Source organism: Perca flavescens, chromosome 14 (assembly GCF_004354835.1).
Source record: "Perca flavescens isolate YP-PL-M2 chromosome 14, PFLA_1.0, whole genome shotgun sequence".
Taxonomy (NCBI): Eukaryota; Metazoa; Chordata; class Actinopteri; order Perciformes; family Percidae; genus Perca; species Perca flavescens.
In genome coordinates this window covers 2869297-2888240 of record NC_041344.1, presented here as the reverse complement: position 1 = coordinate 2888240, position 18944 = coordinate 2869297, and the positions used below count along the sequence as shown (strand labels likewise).

The 18944-nt window shown below is 41.4% G+C and overlaps 1 protein-coding gene across 1 annotated transcript; it reads right to left on the bottom strand.

Moving 5' to 3' along the window:
- Positions 1 to 877: 877 nt before the first annotated feature.
- On the bottom strand, positions 878 to 17091 carry LOC114568492 (gastrula zinc finger protein XlCGF8.2DB-like). The gene is made up of 5 exons (XM_028598104.1): positions 16947 to 17091; positions 10211 to 10911; positions 5339 to 5393; positions 2911 to 3018; positions 878 to 1029 (listed from the first exon to the last, which is right to left on the bottom strand). The coding sequence occupies exons 1-5, from the start codon at positions 17089 to 17091 to the stop codon at positions 878 to 880; spliced, it is 1161 nt and encodes a 386-aa protein (XP_028453905.1).
- Positions 17092 to 18944: the final 1853 nt, after the last annotated feature.

Below are 18944 nucleotides of genomic sequence, written 5' to 3'. Positions count from 1 at the left end.
TCTTAATGCTAGGTTAGCTGTACATTTCTAGTTAGAGTAAGACTGTTGTATTTGGACAATGTTGACATTCTCCTATGTAAATGACATGGATGTCTGTTTTTATTGCAAATTAATGGACCAATCAGTGTTATTTCTTTCCCCAAGCAGTACACCCCTAAATGTAACCATCACCTATACAGTCTTAAGTGAATACCTATTCAATAATAATTGGTCCTCCGAGCTCGAATTGAAGTTTTCCTCGGTTCTCAGGATGCAGCCTAGTTTCAAATACAGTGGGGCCTTGCGAGAATCAACACCTCCAAAGAGGCAGTTACAACATCCTATACCTATATCCTCTACAAATCTATAAGCGGACCACCACCAATAATTGGTCCTTCGAGTCGGAAGCCTCTGTGCCTCTAACCTGTTAACAGAGAACAACTGGAAATGCATGGAAACGCGCTGTGTGTGTGTACTGTATGTGTGTGTGTTAATCATACACTCTAAGAAGTAACTGTGTAATAACAGTTGTACGACAGTATATTTTAACAGAATTGTCCATAGAACATGTTTCACAGTTGTATTTCTGTTTATTTGCATAATGGCACAAAGCGTCATACGTCAAAAAAGCCTTTAAAGCATCAAAATAAGCGTCAAACGTCAAAGCATAAAAAAGCGCTGAAGCAGGGGGAAAAAGGCTTTCTACAAAAAAAAGCTTTTCTGAAAAAAAACGTTTCTGTTTTTAATTACGGGACAAAGTGCGGGTAACGAACTGCCACAACATTCTGTTATTCTACAGATTTATTTCTTAGAGTGTAGCTGTGGAGCAAAAAGTTTCATTTTAAACCGTAATCTGATGTAACATAAAATGAAAGTTAGAACAACAAGTTAGACATTTTCAGCGATAGTGGAGACTCTGCTGGTAAACGTTGGCGTCAGTGTCGGTGTTGCCAAAAGTCTCCGTTTGGAGCTGTTGAGACTGAAACACAACTCTGCAGATTCCAAACCAAAACGGGTCAGAAGTGTTTCCAAATGTCTCTGGTTTAGTGGCTCAGAAAAGCCAGAGCAAGGGGAAATGAGAGGGGGAAACACCAGCACAGGAGGAATGAGAGGGGGAAACACCAGCACAGGAGGAATGAGAGGGGGAAACACCAGAGCAGGGGAAATGAGAGGGGGAAACACCAGAGCAGGGGAAATGAGAGGGGGAAACACCAGCACAGGGGGAATGAGAGGGGGAAACACCAGAGCAGGGGGAATGAGAGGGTGAAACACCAGCACACAAGGAATGAGAGGGGGAAACACCAGCACAGGAGGAATGAGAGGGGGAAACACCAGAGCAGGGGGAATGAGAGGGGGAAACACCAGCACAGGAGGAATGAGAGGGGGAAACACCAGAGCAGGGGGAATGAGAGGGGGAAACACCAGCACAGGAGGAATGAGAAGGGGAAACACCAGCACAGGAGGAATGAGAGGGGGAAACACCAGAGCAGGGGAAATGAGAGGGGGAAACACCAGAGCAGGGGAAATGAGATGGGGAAACACCAGCACAGGAGGAATGAGAGGGGGAAAACACCAGCACAGGAGGAATGAGAGGGGGAAACACCAGAGCAGGGGGAATGAGAGGGGGAAACACCAGCACAGGGGGAATGAGAGGGGGAAACACCAGAGTAGGGGGAATGAGAGGGGAAACACCAGCACAGGAGGAATGAGAGGGGGAAACAGCACAGGAGGAATGAGAGGGGGAAACACCAGAGCAGGGGGAATGAGAGGGGGAAACACCAGCGCAGGGGGAATGAGAGGGGGAAACACCAGAGCAGGGGGAATGAGAGGGGAAAACACCAGAGCAGGGGGAATGAGAGGGGGAAACGCCAGCACAGGGGGAATGAGAGGGGGAAACACCAGAGCAGGGGGAATGAGAGGGGGAAACACCAACACACGGGGGAATGAGAGGGGGAAACACCAGAGCAGGGGGAATGAGAGGGGGAAACACCAACACACGGGGGAATGAGAGGGGGAAACACCAGCACACAGGGAATGAGAGGGGGAAACACCAGAGCAGGGGAAATGAGAGGGGGAAACACCAGCACACAGGGAATGAGAGGGGGAAACACCAGAACAGGGGAAATGAGAGGGGGAAACACCAGAGCAGGGGGAATGAGAGGGGGAGGGGGGAATGCCAGAGCAGGGGGAATGAGAGGGGGAAACACCAGAGCAGGGGGAATGAGAGGGGGAAACACCAGAGCAGGGGGAATGAGAGGGGGAGGGGGGAATGCCAGAGCAGGGGGAATGAGAGGGGGAAATGACAGAGCAGGGGGAATGAGAGGGGGGGGGGGAATGCCAGAGCAGGGGGAATGAGAGGGGGAAATGACAGAGCAGGGGAAATGAGAGGGGGAAACACCAGAGGAGGAGGAATGAGAGGGGGAAACACCAGAGCAGGGGGAATGAGAGGGGGAAACACCAGAGCAGGGGGAATGAGAGGGGGAAACACCAGAGCAGGGGGAATGAGAGGGGGAAACACCAGAGCAGGAGGAATGAGAGGGGGAAACACCAGTGCAGGGGAAATGAGAGGGGGAAACACCAGAGCAGGGGAATGAGAGGGGAAACACCAGAGCAGGGGGGAATGACAGGGGGAAACACCAGAGCAGGGGGAAGGAGGGGAAAATGAGAGGGGGGGGAAACACCAGAGCAGGAGGAATGAGAGGGGGAAACACCAGTGCAGGGGAAATGAGAGGGGGAAACACCAGAGCAGGGGGAATGAGAGGGGGAAACACCAGAGCAGGGGGAATGACAGGGGGAACATAGCAGAAGATATACTTTTTTAAACCAAAACGTAGCAATGTCAATGTAGCCTCATACTCCTACTACACAATAAACCTGGTTCTCTTGAACTTCCGTGTTTCCCCCTAAAATCCCTGTTAACGTCGTTCCTACCTTTCTCTTCATCATCTTCACTCTTCACGGGGACAGGGGTGAATGGGAACAGTTCCTCCTCTTCCTCTTTAATGTGTGGGGGGGCCTCCGGCTCGTCTTCTTTAATCGCTGCAGGAAACAGAACAGACAATCCGAGAGGCTGCATGTAGAAACAGATTTAAAACGATGTCAAACATTCAGTCATCACGACTAAGTTCTGATACCGCCTAGATCATATCTGATACCGCCTAGATCATATCTGATACCTCCTAGATCATATCTGATACCGCCTAGATCATATCTGATACAGCCTAGATCATATCTGATACCGCCTAGATCATATCTGATACCGTCTAGATCATATCTGATACAGCCTAGATCATATCTGATACCGCCTAGATCATATCTGATACCGCCTAGATCATATCTGATACAGCCTAGATCATATCTGATACAGCCTAGATCATATCTGATACCGTCTAGATCATATCTGATACAGCCTAGATCATATCTGATACCGCCTAGATCATATCTGATACAGCCTAGATCATATCTGATACCGCCTAGATCATATCTGATACAGCCTAGATCAGGGGTTTTCAAATTGGGTGAATGCGAGCCTCCCCTTAGAGTAGGTAAGGACAGCCGAGCCGCTGAATTTTAATATACAAATATTAATGATTAAATCGATAGTAGATCGTTAATTCTCCCGACGATCGACGAAGAAAATTTTATCGAATGCCCATCCCTAACCTGCACCATATTGTTACCATATCGAGATTATTCTTTTTGAGAAAACTTAGATCATTCAACATCAGCAAGAAGCTCTTAAATGTTTTTATCAAGGGATTTTGACTAGTGTTCTTTTTTATGCTGTACTGTGCTGGGGGGGGGCAGTATATCTGTTGAGGACAAAAATAGGATAAACAAGCTAATCAAGAGAGCTGGTTCAGTTATTGGTCTTAACCCGGATGTACTGGAGGTTACTGTAGAGAAGAGGATTAGTTCCAAACTAAAAATGTTCTTGCTTTTTGAAGGCCATCCACTACACAACTTGTTCAAATGACTCAGAAGCTCTTTCAGTGAGCGATTGGTAATGCCTCGGTGCTCTAGTGAGCGATTGGTAATGCCTCGGTGCTCTAGTGAGCGATTGGTAATGCCTCGGTGCTCTAGTGAGAGCATGAGAAGGTCTTTTGTTCCCGCAGCGGTTAGATATTTTAACCAACACTGTTAACTGTTGGATATTATTCTTGTCTTCTATAGTGTTTGTTTTTTACATTTATGTATTGTGAAATTGAATTTTTCTTAAAATTGTTTCTCTTTATCAGGGTCTATTAGTCTCCTAATGCAGAATTATTTATTTATTTATTTGTCTGTTAGTTGTGTATTGTGTTCGATTGCTGTATGGTTGGTGGCAAACCAGTTTCCCTATCGGGATTAATAAAGTTTTTCAATTCAATTCGATTCAAAGCGACGCACAGACAGTCAACTTTTCAAAATACATTTGGGGCTACACTCAAAACATTCGGGGCTGAAGCCCCAAATCAGCTGACGCCACATCTGCATTTAACAGTCAACTGCATTGAAGGCATGTTATCAGATCGAACAGATTCACATATTTTCATCACATTTTTTTAACGATTTCAGCCACATAAAACGTCAGATTTAAACAACAAACAAAATGCGGCATTCAAGTCATTTGCACTACAAGAGCAGCATCAACACTATGGCCCAACCAATTCATGCATTCAAGACAACACAATTTTGAGTTTCAATTTAATCATCCACATAAGTGGGAACAAGGAGGCTTTTGATGCACAGAGGTATTCGATGTGGTGCTGCACTGCAGAGAGAAATAAACGCAAGTTGTTCTCCACCTGCAGCCTTGATCTGTATTTGTTTTTAAATCAGGGTCAGTGTGGACAATCCACACTCACACAAGTAGGTGGAGGTGAAGGGGATTAGGACTTTCATAGCCTTAGTGGAGATCTGGGGGAACTTGCTCTCCACAGACAACCAAATCGGCATTTTTCCCCAGTCTCTCTCTCACTCACACTCTCTCTCTCTCTCTCTCTCTCTCTCACACACACTCTAAGCCTCAGTGGATACAATACTGTGCTGTTGTGTTCCAAGGTGAACATCACTACTATGTAACCATCACCTATACAGTCCTAAGGCAATACCTATTAACCTTTGTTAATCTAGAAAGCCCCGAAATCACCATCACCAAACGTGTATAGAGCCAGCATATCTCCACCAGACTCCATGTAAATAATCAGAACTTTTAGCGTGTATAGAGCCAGCATATCTCCACCATGTAAATGGGTGAATTAAGGGTTAATGTCAACCAAGCCAAAGTGGTGATTTTTGGAACAGTGGGAAGAATAACCAAGACGGCTTTTGGTAGTTTGATTTAGTTTCTGTCCACTTTGAATACAGTGTGTTTTACCATGATAAACGTCCTGATTATTTCCATGGAGTCTGGTGGGTTTGGCGAAGGCCAGCTAAAGAGCGAAGATTACAATAGATCTTATGAACAAATGCTTATTTCCATACGTCCTATCGTCATATCGTTGCTGAGAGAAGAGATCCCAGGAAGGAGAGAAAGATCAACTGAAGGTTTAATGACCAAACCTGCTCTGTGTAGCCGAAGCTGAGGGTTGTAAACAGCGTCCAGTAGCTCCCGTTGTCGCTCGTTCTCCTCTTTTGAACGACAAAGTTCCTCCTCGTACTCTGCTATCGTTCTTTCAAACAGCCCAAATATCTCTTCAGCAGCCGCAGTTAGTCGCTGCTCCACCAACGCTCTCAGCATCTGGACTTTACACATTTTACCTCTTTCTCTACACAACAAAGACACTCTGCTCACACACGTTTCTACTAGACGCCATCTTGTGAAGTTAGCCGCAGTGAAGACTACAGCTTCCGGTACATATCATTTTCTGAACTTCAAAATAAAAGTCCGGAAGTGTTACCAGATTTCCTCTGAAAAACACACGAGTATAAATGATTATAACACACTTTTGAAGAAAAGACAAACACTTCATTACATTTTCAGAGTTCTGAGAAAACCATAAACCAAATTAAAGATGATGCTAGCAGTGGCGTTTTTTTCTAGGAGGCCAAAGGAAGCCTGGCCTCCCCATAAAAATATAAAACATAATTTAAAATATATAATACATTTTTATTTTCAAATAAAATTTCAAAAATAAATTTTATAATAAATGTTATAATTTAAAATATTTTTTATATTTTAAATTGTGTTTTATATTTTTAACTGCAGGAATTATAAAAATGTACGGTTTTGTCTTTTACTGATTTTGCAATTTCCCTTTCCATTATAATTTTCTTCTGCTGGTAGAGCGAAACAGCGCCCCTCTGTCACACTGCGTGCATGGTGCAGTCCTGTCTGTACTCTGTCTAGAGGCTAGTAAAATGCTACGAACGCTAAAAGGAGGCCAGCTTTTCCTGGCATCCCTTAAAAAAAAAAAATATTTGCACCCCCGGTACTGGGACGGACTGGGGCTACAAAATAGCCCTTGACTTCCTCCCAAATAGGCCCATCATCCGGCCATTCGCCCCTAGCCGTGTGCGACAGACACTAGCCAGGAAGTCCTGATACTCTGCCACAATACTGTAGCCTATCAGACAAGGTATTCACACCAAGTAACATCTCAAAACCAATGATGATAATTAGGGTTGTGTTTATTAGTCATTTGCTGTTGGTACCATCTTAACAACTAAACACTCTCTGTAGAGACAGGTGTTTAGGCTTTTGCTGAGGGTGGTAAGCAAAAAATTGTTCCAGGCTGTGACTATCTGACTTGGGCCGTGTGAAATATTGTGATGTAGAGCATCCTGGGACATCCTGGCACTTCCCTGCACTCTCCCTGTCATCTTTTGTGCTGCAACTATCTTCGTCCTGAATAAACAAATGATTTTAAAGATAGGTTATTAGCAATTATTGATATAACATGTGTTGCTTTGTGTTTAACAATTAGCCTTGAATAACCTATTTAATATTTTGTCAATGTCATATTACACTTTTGATTCGATTTGATTTGATTGATATTAAGGCTGTGAAATGATGAAAATGACTAGGCCCTATCAATTTCAATCTAATCAACATTAGAAATGAATCGCGGTCAACCCGCGATTAATTGCTAATGAGTTTAATGTTTCAAATTAACCTAACAGAAATTATGTAGGGATAAAGGCAGCCTAATATAATGTGTCCTGCTCCTGGCACTTACCAGTACCTCTTGCTGATGTGAAATTAACTCTGCTGCTGCCTGATAGCCAGACTAGTAGGCCTACTCTTCTTCGTCAGTTTCTTTTACACGTAACATATACAGTAAGTGATTGTATTTTTCACCCCCTACTGTTGGCTGTTAATATCGCCAACATCCTACTTTTTTTATACAGTATGGTTACCTAACAACTGAGGCTTGAAGACATCAAGTCGTAAACAGTTGTACAACATTCCACAAGAACTGCTAGGTGAGTGATTAGAACGCTGAGCTATGGTCTGGGAGTCTGGGGTTTGATTCCCTGATGGTGAGATCTTGTTTTTTTCATTTTGGATTGGATAATTTGCATGCCATTGCGCAAGTCAGGGCCCGCGAACGCAAATTGTTTTTTTTGCAGGGTGGTAGGGGAAGACTCATGAATATTCATTAGGGGACTCTTTCCTGAATGGCTAGTAGGCTACTCGTTGCCTGCTCCGGTTGGGTTGGTTAGGTTTAGGCAAGAGGAGTGGGACTGGTTATGGTTAGGGTAAGAATGTCAGGGTGAGCCAATCAGTGATGAGTTCCCTAATGAATTTCCATGAATCTTACATTAGTACATTATTGGTGTTATTGTAAGGTTGACAAGTTCACTTAATTGAAGTACCTGTAATTTTATAAATAACCGATTTGTCGGTTCACGATAATTTGCCCCATTTATGATTCTGATTGCTCTCTTTTGAAGTAAGAAAATTGGATTCGTGATTGTTTTATATGTTTTCTCCCGAACTTCCATAAATTAAATATGGCAATATGAAAGATTGATTTAATAAATGTAATGAATTTGTATTAAGAATGTCTTTGGATTTGTTCAGAATTTTTATGGACTTTGTTATTTTAGTTTTAATATGATTTACATGCGGTTTCCAGCATATTTTTTGATATATGACAACTCCCAGAAATCTGTTTTCAGACACTCTTTCTATTTCAATATTATCTAACATATCTCTAAAATTCTTGAAATTCCCATGTCCAAATATTATGCATTTCATTTTATTTATTTTCAGTGACAGCTTGTTAAGATTAAACCATCGATTTAAAGTGTCTAGTTCAGTTTCCACTGTATCCAAAAGCTGCTCAAGGTTTTTGCCAGAACAAAACAAGTTTTATATTTTAGACACATTACAAATGTAATTTATGTACAAAAGAAACAATTTTGGACCCAGAACTGAGCCTTGTGGGACCCCACATGTAACCCTCAATAAATCAGACTTCTTGTTTAATTTAATCCCACATTGTTCCACTTTGTTCATTAACAGTTTATGGTTAATTGTATCAAAGGCTTTTTTTTTTTAGATCTATGAAAACGCCTACAGTGAATTCCTTATGATCCATAGCTGTAGATATTTGTTCTATTAGCTCCACCACTGCCATTGTTCTATTAGCTCCATCACTGCCATTGTTTTCTAATATTTATGAGGTCTGTGGAAGGAGAGACGTTGGTCTGTAGTTAGAGAAAGAGTGCTTATCTCCATTTTTGTAGATGGGAATGACCTTCGCAACTTTCATTTGATTTAGAAAAAGGCCTGTTTGTAATGATTGATTAAATATATGAGTCAGGGGTTTCACAATACTATGTACAATGTTTTTAACTAAAGCCATATAATAACAATAACTTATAACAATAACTTATTTCACCAGCAAATTCCTGTTAAACGAAAAAAACAACCACTGGATGGGAAAAGGGTATTTTACAACAACTTCAAATGCAGCACAAGGATGTTGTGCTCAAGTCAACACAACATCGGTGTTGATTTTCAGACAATGGAAGCTATAGACTGCTGTTGGAATCCTCTACAGTGAAATACAGACACTTTTACACCGTTTAGCTGTCAGCATTTTAACCGTGTTTACTGGTAGCTAACGGTAGGCTAAGGTTACCTGCTGTCGAGTGTAGTGTTACTGTAACTAGCATCCCGTGCGGCGATGTTTCAGTTGACTCTAACGTCAATTTTCAGAGCATCAGAGAGAAGCGCAGGCATCTAAATAAGGCACCGGAATCAGAGTTGCTATTCGGTCCGGTAGATAACGGTTGTTAAGGCACTGGTGCCGTATTAGCACCAGGTCTCAGTTACCTCACGTTCGTTACATCTTTAGATGGACCTGAACTGGTGATATTTTTACTACCAACTGTCCTCTCATCTTCCTTTTCTTAAGAACAGTTAAGTCGTTGTGACCCAGACAATAACTCCTAACGTACATGCTAGTCAACAGATGGTTTACTTCAAATGATTTCACTTTATTTAATCCTGGAGGGTACTCCGCATGTCCTGATGTACCACACCGGTCATATCAAACAAATATATTTCTTTACTTTATTTATTGATACATGATTAATAGTGAATCTTGCTAAACGTGCGTTACTTAGAAAGAAGTGAATATATGTGTGGGTCATATAAAATACATTTGTCTAATTTGTTGATTATAATTGATTATATGACAGACATTACAAAACAAAATCAAATAAAATATTTAACCCTTGTGTTGTCTTCCCGCAACTTTTTCTGGGTCAAAATTTAAAATTGAAACCTTTTTTTTTTTCCAATGGAGTTTTTGTCACTTTTTTCAACAATCCTTCATAATTTTTTTTTCAAATGCTACAAAATTGAATAAAACACCCAAATTCAATGAAAGTAGTAAACTAATCATTTATTTTACTTGTGAAGAGTGTTGTCACCCTAACCACCCACGTTATTTTTTTTTAACAATTTGGTTGAAAGAAACCCAAATTTCTCATATCGAAACTTTTTGAAAATTTGACCCGAGGAAAACAGGAAGGTTAAAATAAGTGTACCTTTTCCTACCACACAATATCATGTCTTCTATCTAAATGTTGATACATAAAGATTTTTGTTTGATACTTGAGGAGTCTTGCCTGGACCTAAAAGTCACAAACGTTATTCCATGTCACCAGTCTCAGGATCAGAAGAGTCTCCAGTCTGGTCTTCAGTCTCTGGTTGTAAAAGTGGATGTGAGTTCCTGGCTGGTTCTGGTCCTCCACAGTCCTCTCCATCAGCTTCTGTTTCCATCGGACCAACACATTTATGTGTTTTGACATGAGAACGCCGGGAAAATCTTTTGTTACAAACACTGCAGCTGAATCTTTTCTCTCCTATGTGAACTACAGCCATATGTGACCGTAAACTTCCTCTCTGTGTAAAAGATTTCTTACAAACTGAGCAGCTGAAAGGTTTTTCTCCTGTGTGGACTACCCTGTGTGACTGTAAACTTCCTCTCTGTGTAAAAGATTTATTACAGACTGAGCAGCTGAAAGGTTTTTCTCCTGTGTGGACTACCATGTGGGACCGTAAACTTCCTCTTTCTGTAAAAGATTTCTTACAGAATGAGCAGCTGAAAAGCTTTTCTCCTGTGTGGACAACCATGTGGGACCGTAAACTTCCTCTTTCTGTAAAAGATTTCTTACAGACTGAGCAGCTGAAAGGTTTTTCTCCTGTGTGAGTTCTCATGTGTTTTAGTAAATCTCCACTCTGTGTAAATGATTTTTTACAAACTGAGCAGCTAAAAGGTTTTTCTCCTGTGTGAGTTCTCATGTGTGACCGTACATTTTCACTCCGTGTAAAAGATTCATTACAAACTGAGCAGCTATAAGGTTTCTCTCCTGTGTGAGTAATCATGTGTCTAGTCAGATTTCCCTTTTGGCCAAATCTTTTCCCACACTCAGAGCAGCTGAATGTTTTCTTACATGTTGAATCATGTTTTAGAGAGTTTAAAGCTGACTGAGGTTCTCTGGTCTCCTTCCAATCAGCACTGTCATCAGTCTCAGGTTCAGAAGAGTCTCCAGTCTGGTCTTCAGTCTCTGGTTGTAAAAGTGGATGTGAGTTCCTGGCTGGTTCTGGTCCTCCACAGTCCTTTCCATCAGCTTCTGTCTCCATGTGTTGAGTTTGTTTCTGATGAAGCTGTGAGGACTGAGCTTCCTCTTCATCATCTTCACTCTTCACAGGGACAGGAGTCAATGGGAACTTGGTGATATCAGCCTCCTCCAGCCCTTGAAGCTGCTCTCCCTCCTGACTGCTCCACAGTTCCTCCTGTTCCTCTTTAATGTGTGGGGGGGGCTCTGGCTCCTGCTGGTCCACACTGGAGCTACACTCCTGCTGGTCCACACTGGAGCTACACTCCTGCTGGTCCACACTGGAGCTACACTCCTGCTGCTCAGGGGGAACCTCTTCTTTAACCACCAACAGCTGCTCAACATCTGCAGGAAACACATACAGAGAAATGTTGTGGAACTGTATCTTGTTTTATTGAAAGTGACGACAGGCGAGTCAACTTCGGTGGGGCTTTGAGCAGATGGAGACAATTACGGTATTGTATATGATTCCAAACCCACCCCGAATAGGATATCAGATCAGTAGGCTAAGTTACTGTAAGCAATGCATCTGTAACGTATTCCCTTATGGTAAATTAATGATGTTCTCTCTGAGCAAAAACCTTCATCGCGACTATATGACCTTCCGGTAACGTTAACTCAGTAATACAGTGGGCAATAAAGCACCGTAAAGAAAGGACCTTTACGACAGCAGATGTGGTAAAAACACTACCACTTGTGTCCAAAGCGGCCGCTAGAATCAACGCAAACTGAAAGTTACATATAGCCACAATAAGAGGCATAACAAGAGACTTGTCAGAATAACAGAGTGCGAAGTGGACTATTCTGCATTCAAATGGTTCAACTTGTGTGTGTCTCTGATGAACCGGGAGTAAAACCAATCATTATTGTCTGATCTGGACATTATTTGAGTCTTTCACTGTGTTTTGGTGAGACATTTGTTGATGCAGAGCTAATCTAATCACCATGTGGCTTCCTAATGCTAATGCTAGTTTAGTTGTACCTTTATATTTCTAGTAAGACTGTTGTATTTGGACAATGTTGACATTCTTCTATGTAAATGACATGGATGGCTGTTTTTATTGCAACTTAATGGACCAATAAGTATTATTTCTTTCCTCAAGCGGTACATCCCTATATGTAACCATCACCTATACAGTCCTAAGTTAATACCTATTCAATAATTGGTCCTTCAAGCCGGAAGTAAAGTTTTCCCCAGATCTCAGGATTCAGCCTAGTTTCACATACAGTGGAGCCAGAATCAACACGTCTAAAGCAGCAGTTACAACATCCTCCACCTTAGAGACCATGAAATGAGTTTTGTCGGCCACAGGTAAGCCATTACAACTCCTAGTTATCTTCACACAGCACACTTTGCTTTCCTCCAACCCATTAAGTCAGATAGGCAAGGCAGCTTTTTTTGTATAGCACATTTCAGTAACAGGGCAATTCAAAGTGCTTTACATAAAACATCAAAGAGCAGTTAAAAGCCAAGAGAAAATCACCCTATGATCTGATTCAACCACTGTCCTCAGATTGCTTCATTCCACATCCTGGCAACTTAAAATGACTAAGGGGGCAAGTAAATTGTAATTTGCGAGGGGGCGATTAATTTTCATAAAGTAGGCTAAAAATAGCCAAATTACATAGGCTTTACCCACTGTAGCAACAGGGTCAGCACTCGCAAATGTGGCATTTCTTGAAGCAGTTGAGTTGTCCATTTTTATCTATTTTTGAAAATAATAAGAACGACTTGACAAAGAAACTATTTCAAATTCAGTTTATCAGCTTTAGGCTATTTCATACTCATACATGTCTCATACAGGCTGTGACTGCGCTCTAGGTGTGTGTTCCCAGTTAGACATTTACGTCCCTTAATGGTTAAGCAGACACTAAAGAATAAAATAGTTATAGTGTTTAGCTAGTGCAGTAAGCTTACGCCAGAAACTGCTAACGTTAACACGAGTTACCTCTAACTAGGATGTGTATCGCTGGACTGTAACTGTAGGCACCTGTCCCGTCAGCGAGGATACGGTATGCTTGATGCAAAACCCCTAGGGTATGAAATGGTATCGGAGCATCTCTAGTGTGTACTTTATCTGAAACTGTGGTTTATTTTTACACAGATTGATGGCTCTGTAAGTGATACAACTGATGTTTAAAGTTTCTCTATTCGCACCGACTGCAACAGCTCACATAAAGTTAGCATTTAAATATTTACCACGCTGTTTCTTCAAAGAGATCAACAATTTAATCCGTTTTATTTTCATGAACATTTATGAAAGAGAATGTGCAGTAGTTTTCTCCAGGGAAACACTCTCAGTTTATATAATAGTTGCAGCTTTAGACCTGTGAGAGCTGGAAGAACCCGACTTTCTGGTTTTACAAATGTTTCTTTCAGGGTGGAAGTGAGTTCATGTTACACACACACACACACACACACACACACACACACACACTAAAACAAGTTCCTTCCCGAGACTATTTAACAGAGGCACCGTGGCTCTGTACGGCACTTTGCGCCGCCCAAGACGATTGTGATTGGTTTAAAGGAATGCCAATAAGCCAGAGCACATTTTTCATCCATCCAGGAATGCTGTGTGGACTAGCCAGACCTTTTTCTGCAGCACTGTGGAGGAAGGTCTGGACATGCAAGACTAGTGTGAAAGGATCCCTACTCCTAAAATAAAATCTCTTGAACTTTTATGCTCTTGACTTCTGCAGATCCCCCCCCCTTTATTTCCCCTAAAGCCCTGTTAACGTTATTCCTACCTCTCTCTTCATCATCTTCACTCTTCACAGGGACAGGAGTGAATGGAAACTTGGTGATGTCAGCCTCCTCTCCCTCGTGACTGCTCCACATTTCCTGCTGTTCCTCTTTAATGTGTGGGGGGGGATCTGGCTCCTGCTGGTCCACACTGGAGCTACACTCCTGCTGCTCCTCTTTAATAACAATCTGGCTTTTGTTATCTGGAGGCAAACCTCAAAAACAGACAGAAGTTAATGTCAGCTAAACCTTAGAGGTTTCAGGGTTTCCCCCAGAAAAGTTGTTTAGCGGTGGCCAGTGTGAAAATGAGACTCTAAAAAAGCTATAAGACTCCATAGGGCCCTACATGAGTCAGTGCTACAAGCTAATTGGAGATTTTAAAATATGACTAAGTCTACGTACCGGTTAAGATGACTTGAATTGTCATGTTTTTTTTATGATATATATATTTTTTTTTATGTCTTTGAACACACACACCATACAGAACAAACAAATACAACTGAACAGGAACCAAAACCCTCACCCACCCCCCACCCTCTGCGGTCTTGAGGAAAACAAAACAAAACAAAATACGAAATAAGAAAACAAAAATCACATCTTGCCTAGTTGCTCTCTTCTAATTCTTGTGGTGTTGAGGTCTCCAGGACCGACACCTGTGCTGCTGCGTTTCTCCATAGGTCTACAGTCAGTGACTTGGCTTTGTTAATTCTTGCTGTAGAGAGCTCAGGCATTACTACGTCTCTATGACCGGAATTAATGCAGTGTTGGTTTGTTGATGAAAGGTGCCCCTCTCTATGGCCGAGGTTAAAGTTTGTAAAATGGTAGGTCCTAGTATGTCAAAGTACTGTAGAAGTTCTGATGGAATTCCGTCCAACCCTGGTGTTTTCCCTTTCTTAGCTGTTTTTAACACTGATTTAAGTTCCTCTAACGTTATAGGTTGACCCAGTTCTTCAGCCTTCTCTGGGTCAAGAAGAGGCAGGTTTAGCTCTTTCAGGAACTTTTGGCACTGTGTCGGATCCGGATTGCAGGTGGATTCATGCAACTTTGAATAAAAAGGACTGGAAAGTAGCAGCAATATCTTTAGGATTTGTTGAGATACCTCTGCCTGTGAGGATGCTGTTGATAGCAGCTCTGGATTTGCTTTGTTTTTTGCATTATGAATTCAGCTCTCCTTAGCAAATCATTTAGCTCTGCTCGATTTGTGACTAAAAGAGTATGTGTAGATTTAGAAAAACACGTATTTAGAGACTGCTCTAATGATTTGCAACGTTCTTCCAACACCGCAATCCTTGCCTCGCTCTTTTTCTTCAAATTGACCGCAAAGGAAGATGTGAAATCTCTAATAAATCCTTAAGTGGCTTGCCAAATGTACTCCGAGTCCAAAACTGAGTCAGTATTGACTGATATAAACTCCGCCAGCTTGGCTCTAGACTCTACATCAAAATCTGTGTTTTGGAGAAGGGAATTATTAAATTGCCATCTCTTAGATCTTTCTCCTAACCTATCACAACGGAATTTGGTTATCAGCGCATTGTGATCAGACAGAATTGCTGGTTCTATTGCTATTGTGTGGAACATTGCCTTAAGCTCACTGGAGCACAAAATATAATCAATGCGGGAGTGGGTGAGGTGATGTGTGGAAAAGAAGGTGTAATCCTTGCTAGTAGGATTGTGCATCCTCCATATATCTTTAAGATGGTGGGATTCCACAACTGCTTTAAACATGTCCGATATGCGTTTTTGGGCTTTCGTGTGGTTGACCCCTGATCTATCCTGATTTAAGTCTAGTACTGCATTCATGTCTCCCCCTATTAGTGAATATTCATTGAGATAAAGCAATTCATTGTTAGGCGTGGGAAGAAACTTTCGTCATATATAGCCGGTGCATATACCGAGACAAATGCTATTTTCCTACTTCTTGTCGTGGTACATATATAAGATATCCTGCCTTAAAAGTCTTTACTGCTTTTGTCTATGGTAAGTGTGCATTTCCACGACAGCAACACGATGGAGCCCTTGGTTTTGGTTTCGTCACTAGTGAGTACCCTACTGGATTTTGCTGGCAAATCTGTAGCAAAGGGTGAACTGTTAGCTCTGTGCAAGGTGTGGCAAAAACATAAAAAGTTAAATAATTCCCCTAACCCTCTGAGACCCCCTCCCCTATTTGTAAGATGCGTGACCACATCAAATGCAGTTTGCGCAAAACTCCAGCTCAAAACTACACCTTCTGTCTTAAGTCACAGGTTAATTGAAACAGGTCTAGTGAATTCTTATGTTAAACATGAACAATATTATAAACCCCTTCGAACAATTTCTGGACTAAGCTATGTGAAAAACAGACCAATCTAGTTGGAGCAATAAGCAGACTATGAGCTGAACAGACGGTGTCCCTCATGTTCTTTCAGTCTAGCTTAAATGTTAAACGGACTGTAAACTGACCAGCCAGCATTTATCATTTATTTTCTGTCTGGTTAAGTTACCTTTTAAAGCTTGGCTTCGAAACTTACATACAGTATCCTTAGGATTACCAGCCAGTATTTGTCATGTATTTTCAGCCTCGTTAAAGTGATGGCCCGAAATGATACCAAACTTCTACACTAGTACAAATAAACTCATAAAACGATGGATTGGAAAGTTTGTAAGTACACCAGAAGTTTATGAACACTTGCCTGTTCTCTTCTGCTCTCTGCTGCTGCTACCTGCAGTAAGACGAGTGCTTAGGGCCGTCTACAAATTACTACACCGAAAAGAGATGCAACAAAAATATTGATTCATTTAATGATTAAATAAGGTAATGTCTCCAAACTTACCTCAGTTATTACTTGTCTCCTGCTAGTTATACTACAGCACTTAGTTTAAAAAAAAAAAAAAAAAGTTAAATTAATAAATATTTCTCTTTTCGGTGTTGTAATTTGTAGACGGTCCCTAAGCACTCGTCTTACTGCCGGCAGCAGCAGAGAGCAGAATCCAGCAGGCAAGTGTTATTTAAATAAACTCCTCGTGTACTTATAAACTTTCCAACCCATCGTTTTATGAGTAGATAACCTATTTGTACTACTGTAGACGTTTGGTATCATTTCGGGCATTATTAGTGGGGTCAGTAGATCCAAAGCCGCTGGATCGTAAATGTGACGCAGTCAGATTGGTCCGGTTCACATACCATGATTTCCCTGCATCTCTGGTTCTGCCCCGATGTGTTGCTGCGAGGCATTCATTTCAGCCAGCACTCCCCTCAGTGCGCTGTAGATCACTGATTTAAGCACACTTATCTGCTTCTCCAAGACCCGGTTGATTAATTCCTCCATATTAGGGAACGTTTTCACATCAGTTGCTCCGTTAGCCACTACTCCATTAGCCGCCGACACGCTAGAAAATTTCTCTGAACGAGTAGATAGTTTATGGGACAACGAGACCTGCATTTTCGTGCCTGCAGGCATTTCACAGAGTCACCGTGATAACGGACAAAACAATTTGGCGCCGAAGAAAAAGTAACAGACCTGATTATTTAATGAAATACAGAGGTGAGTGCCGGAGCTCAGTCGCTTGCAACCATAGCGGGTGCTGGTCACGTGCTTCTCCCTTGTCATCATGTTTTTGTATCTTGTATTTGTTCTTGTTATGGACACACACACAGACACATGCACACACACATGCGCACACACACACACACACACACACACACACAGTGGTTACAATACTATGCTGTTGTGTTCCAAGGAAAACATCACTACTATGTAACCATCACCTATACAGTCCTAAGGGAATACCTATTAAATAAGAACCTTTGTTAATCTAGAAAACAGCCCCGAAATCACCATCACCAAACCCACCAGACTCCATGTAAATAATCAGGACTTTTAGCGTGTATAGAAACAGCATATTTCCACATGTAAATGGGTGAATTAAGTAGAGGTCAACAGATTAATAATAATTTTTTACATAATCGGCATCGACGGATATCCGAGTATATCAAGCCAATTAATAGGCAGGCGCAGCTGCGGGCAGCTTAGAGTTAAAAACATGAATAAGCGACATTTTTGACAGCGCACCCAGACCAGCTGCCTACAGCCCCTCCCCTTGTGAAGTCATGCGCTGCAACAGCAATGCACTCTAGGCTCAGAGGCTATCGTTAGTAGCAGCATGTTGCTGGTGGTTTTGCCGTGGGATTAACTGTACTTATAAAACCGTAGAAACACCGCGGCCACACCGCGGTGAAAGCTCCCTGAACGTCATTCATCAGAGTTCGGTTGTTACCCTTATCCGTGGCAGTGTCCTTCACTCCTTTATAACGGAGCTAACCGGAGCTAACCGCTAATGCAGCTAATCGTTGCTATCAGAGCCTTCAGTTCTCCGTGCCATTATCCATTAACTGCATTTACGGACTCGAGCACGAATAAAACCCTTAATTTTATTAAATTGGCTGGACGAGTTTTAAATTACAACTTAGAGATCTAAATGAGTGCAACATGACAAGTAACAGCAGGATCCCCAAAACACAGATATAACACTTCAACAAATGAAAAATGATCTAACAAAGTGAACAAGAATTTACTTTAGATAGCCCTAGTCTTATGTGATTCAACAGGAGTTAGGAGGAAACAGTGTTGAGGTTAATAAGATGTTACTTTCTGTATGGATCAAACTATTTTTAATACTATAATATATTTTTATAATATTTGTAATAAATAATTAATAATATACATTTATTTTATTTATGAAAGTTTGCAGATTTGTGTTCTTAGAAGTTTGATAAATGCTGCTAAGTGCACTAAACTTTATTTTGTTTCAATGAAAAGTATTTGACAAAGTATTTTCTTCTTACCTGTTTCATTCATTTAATATATTTTTATACATAATTTATACAATCTATGTTTTTACATTATACATTTTTAATTTAAGTATACAAGTTCAGATTGAAGTGTGCAATTAATGTTTTTGTTGAGAAATTTTGTGTATATTAGTGTTACATTTTATCTTTCAAACAGAGGTTTAAAAACAAGCACATATCGGCCAAAATAAAATCAGCAGCATTTACCGGCTGACCCTGATTTCTAAAGATCGGCGTCAGCCAGAGAAAAAGCCATATCGGTCGACCTCTAGAATTAAGCATAGCATATCTCCACATGTAAATGGGTGAATTAAGGGTTTATTTCAACCA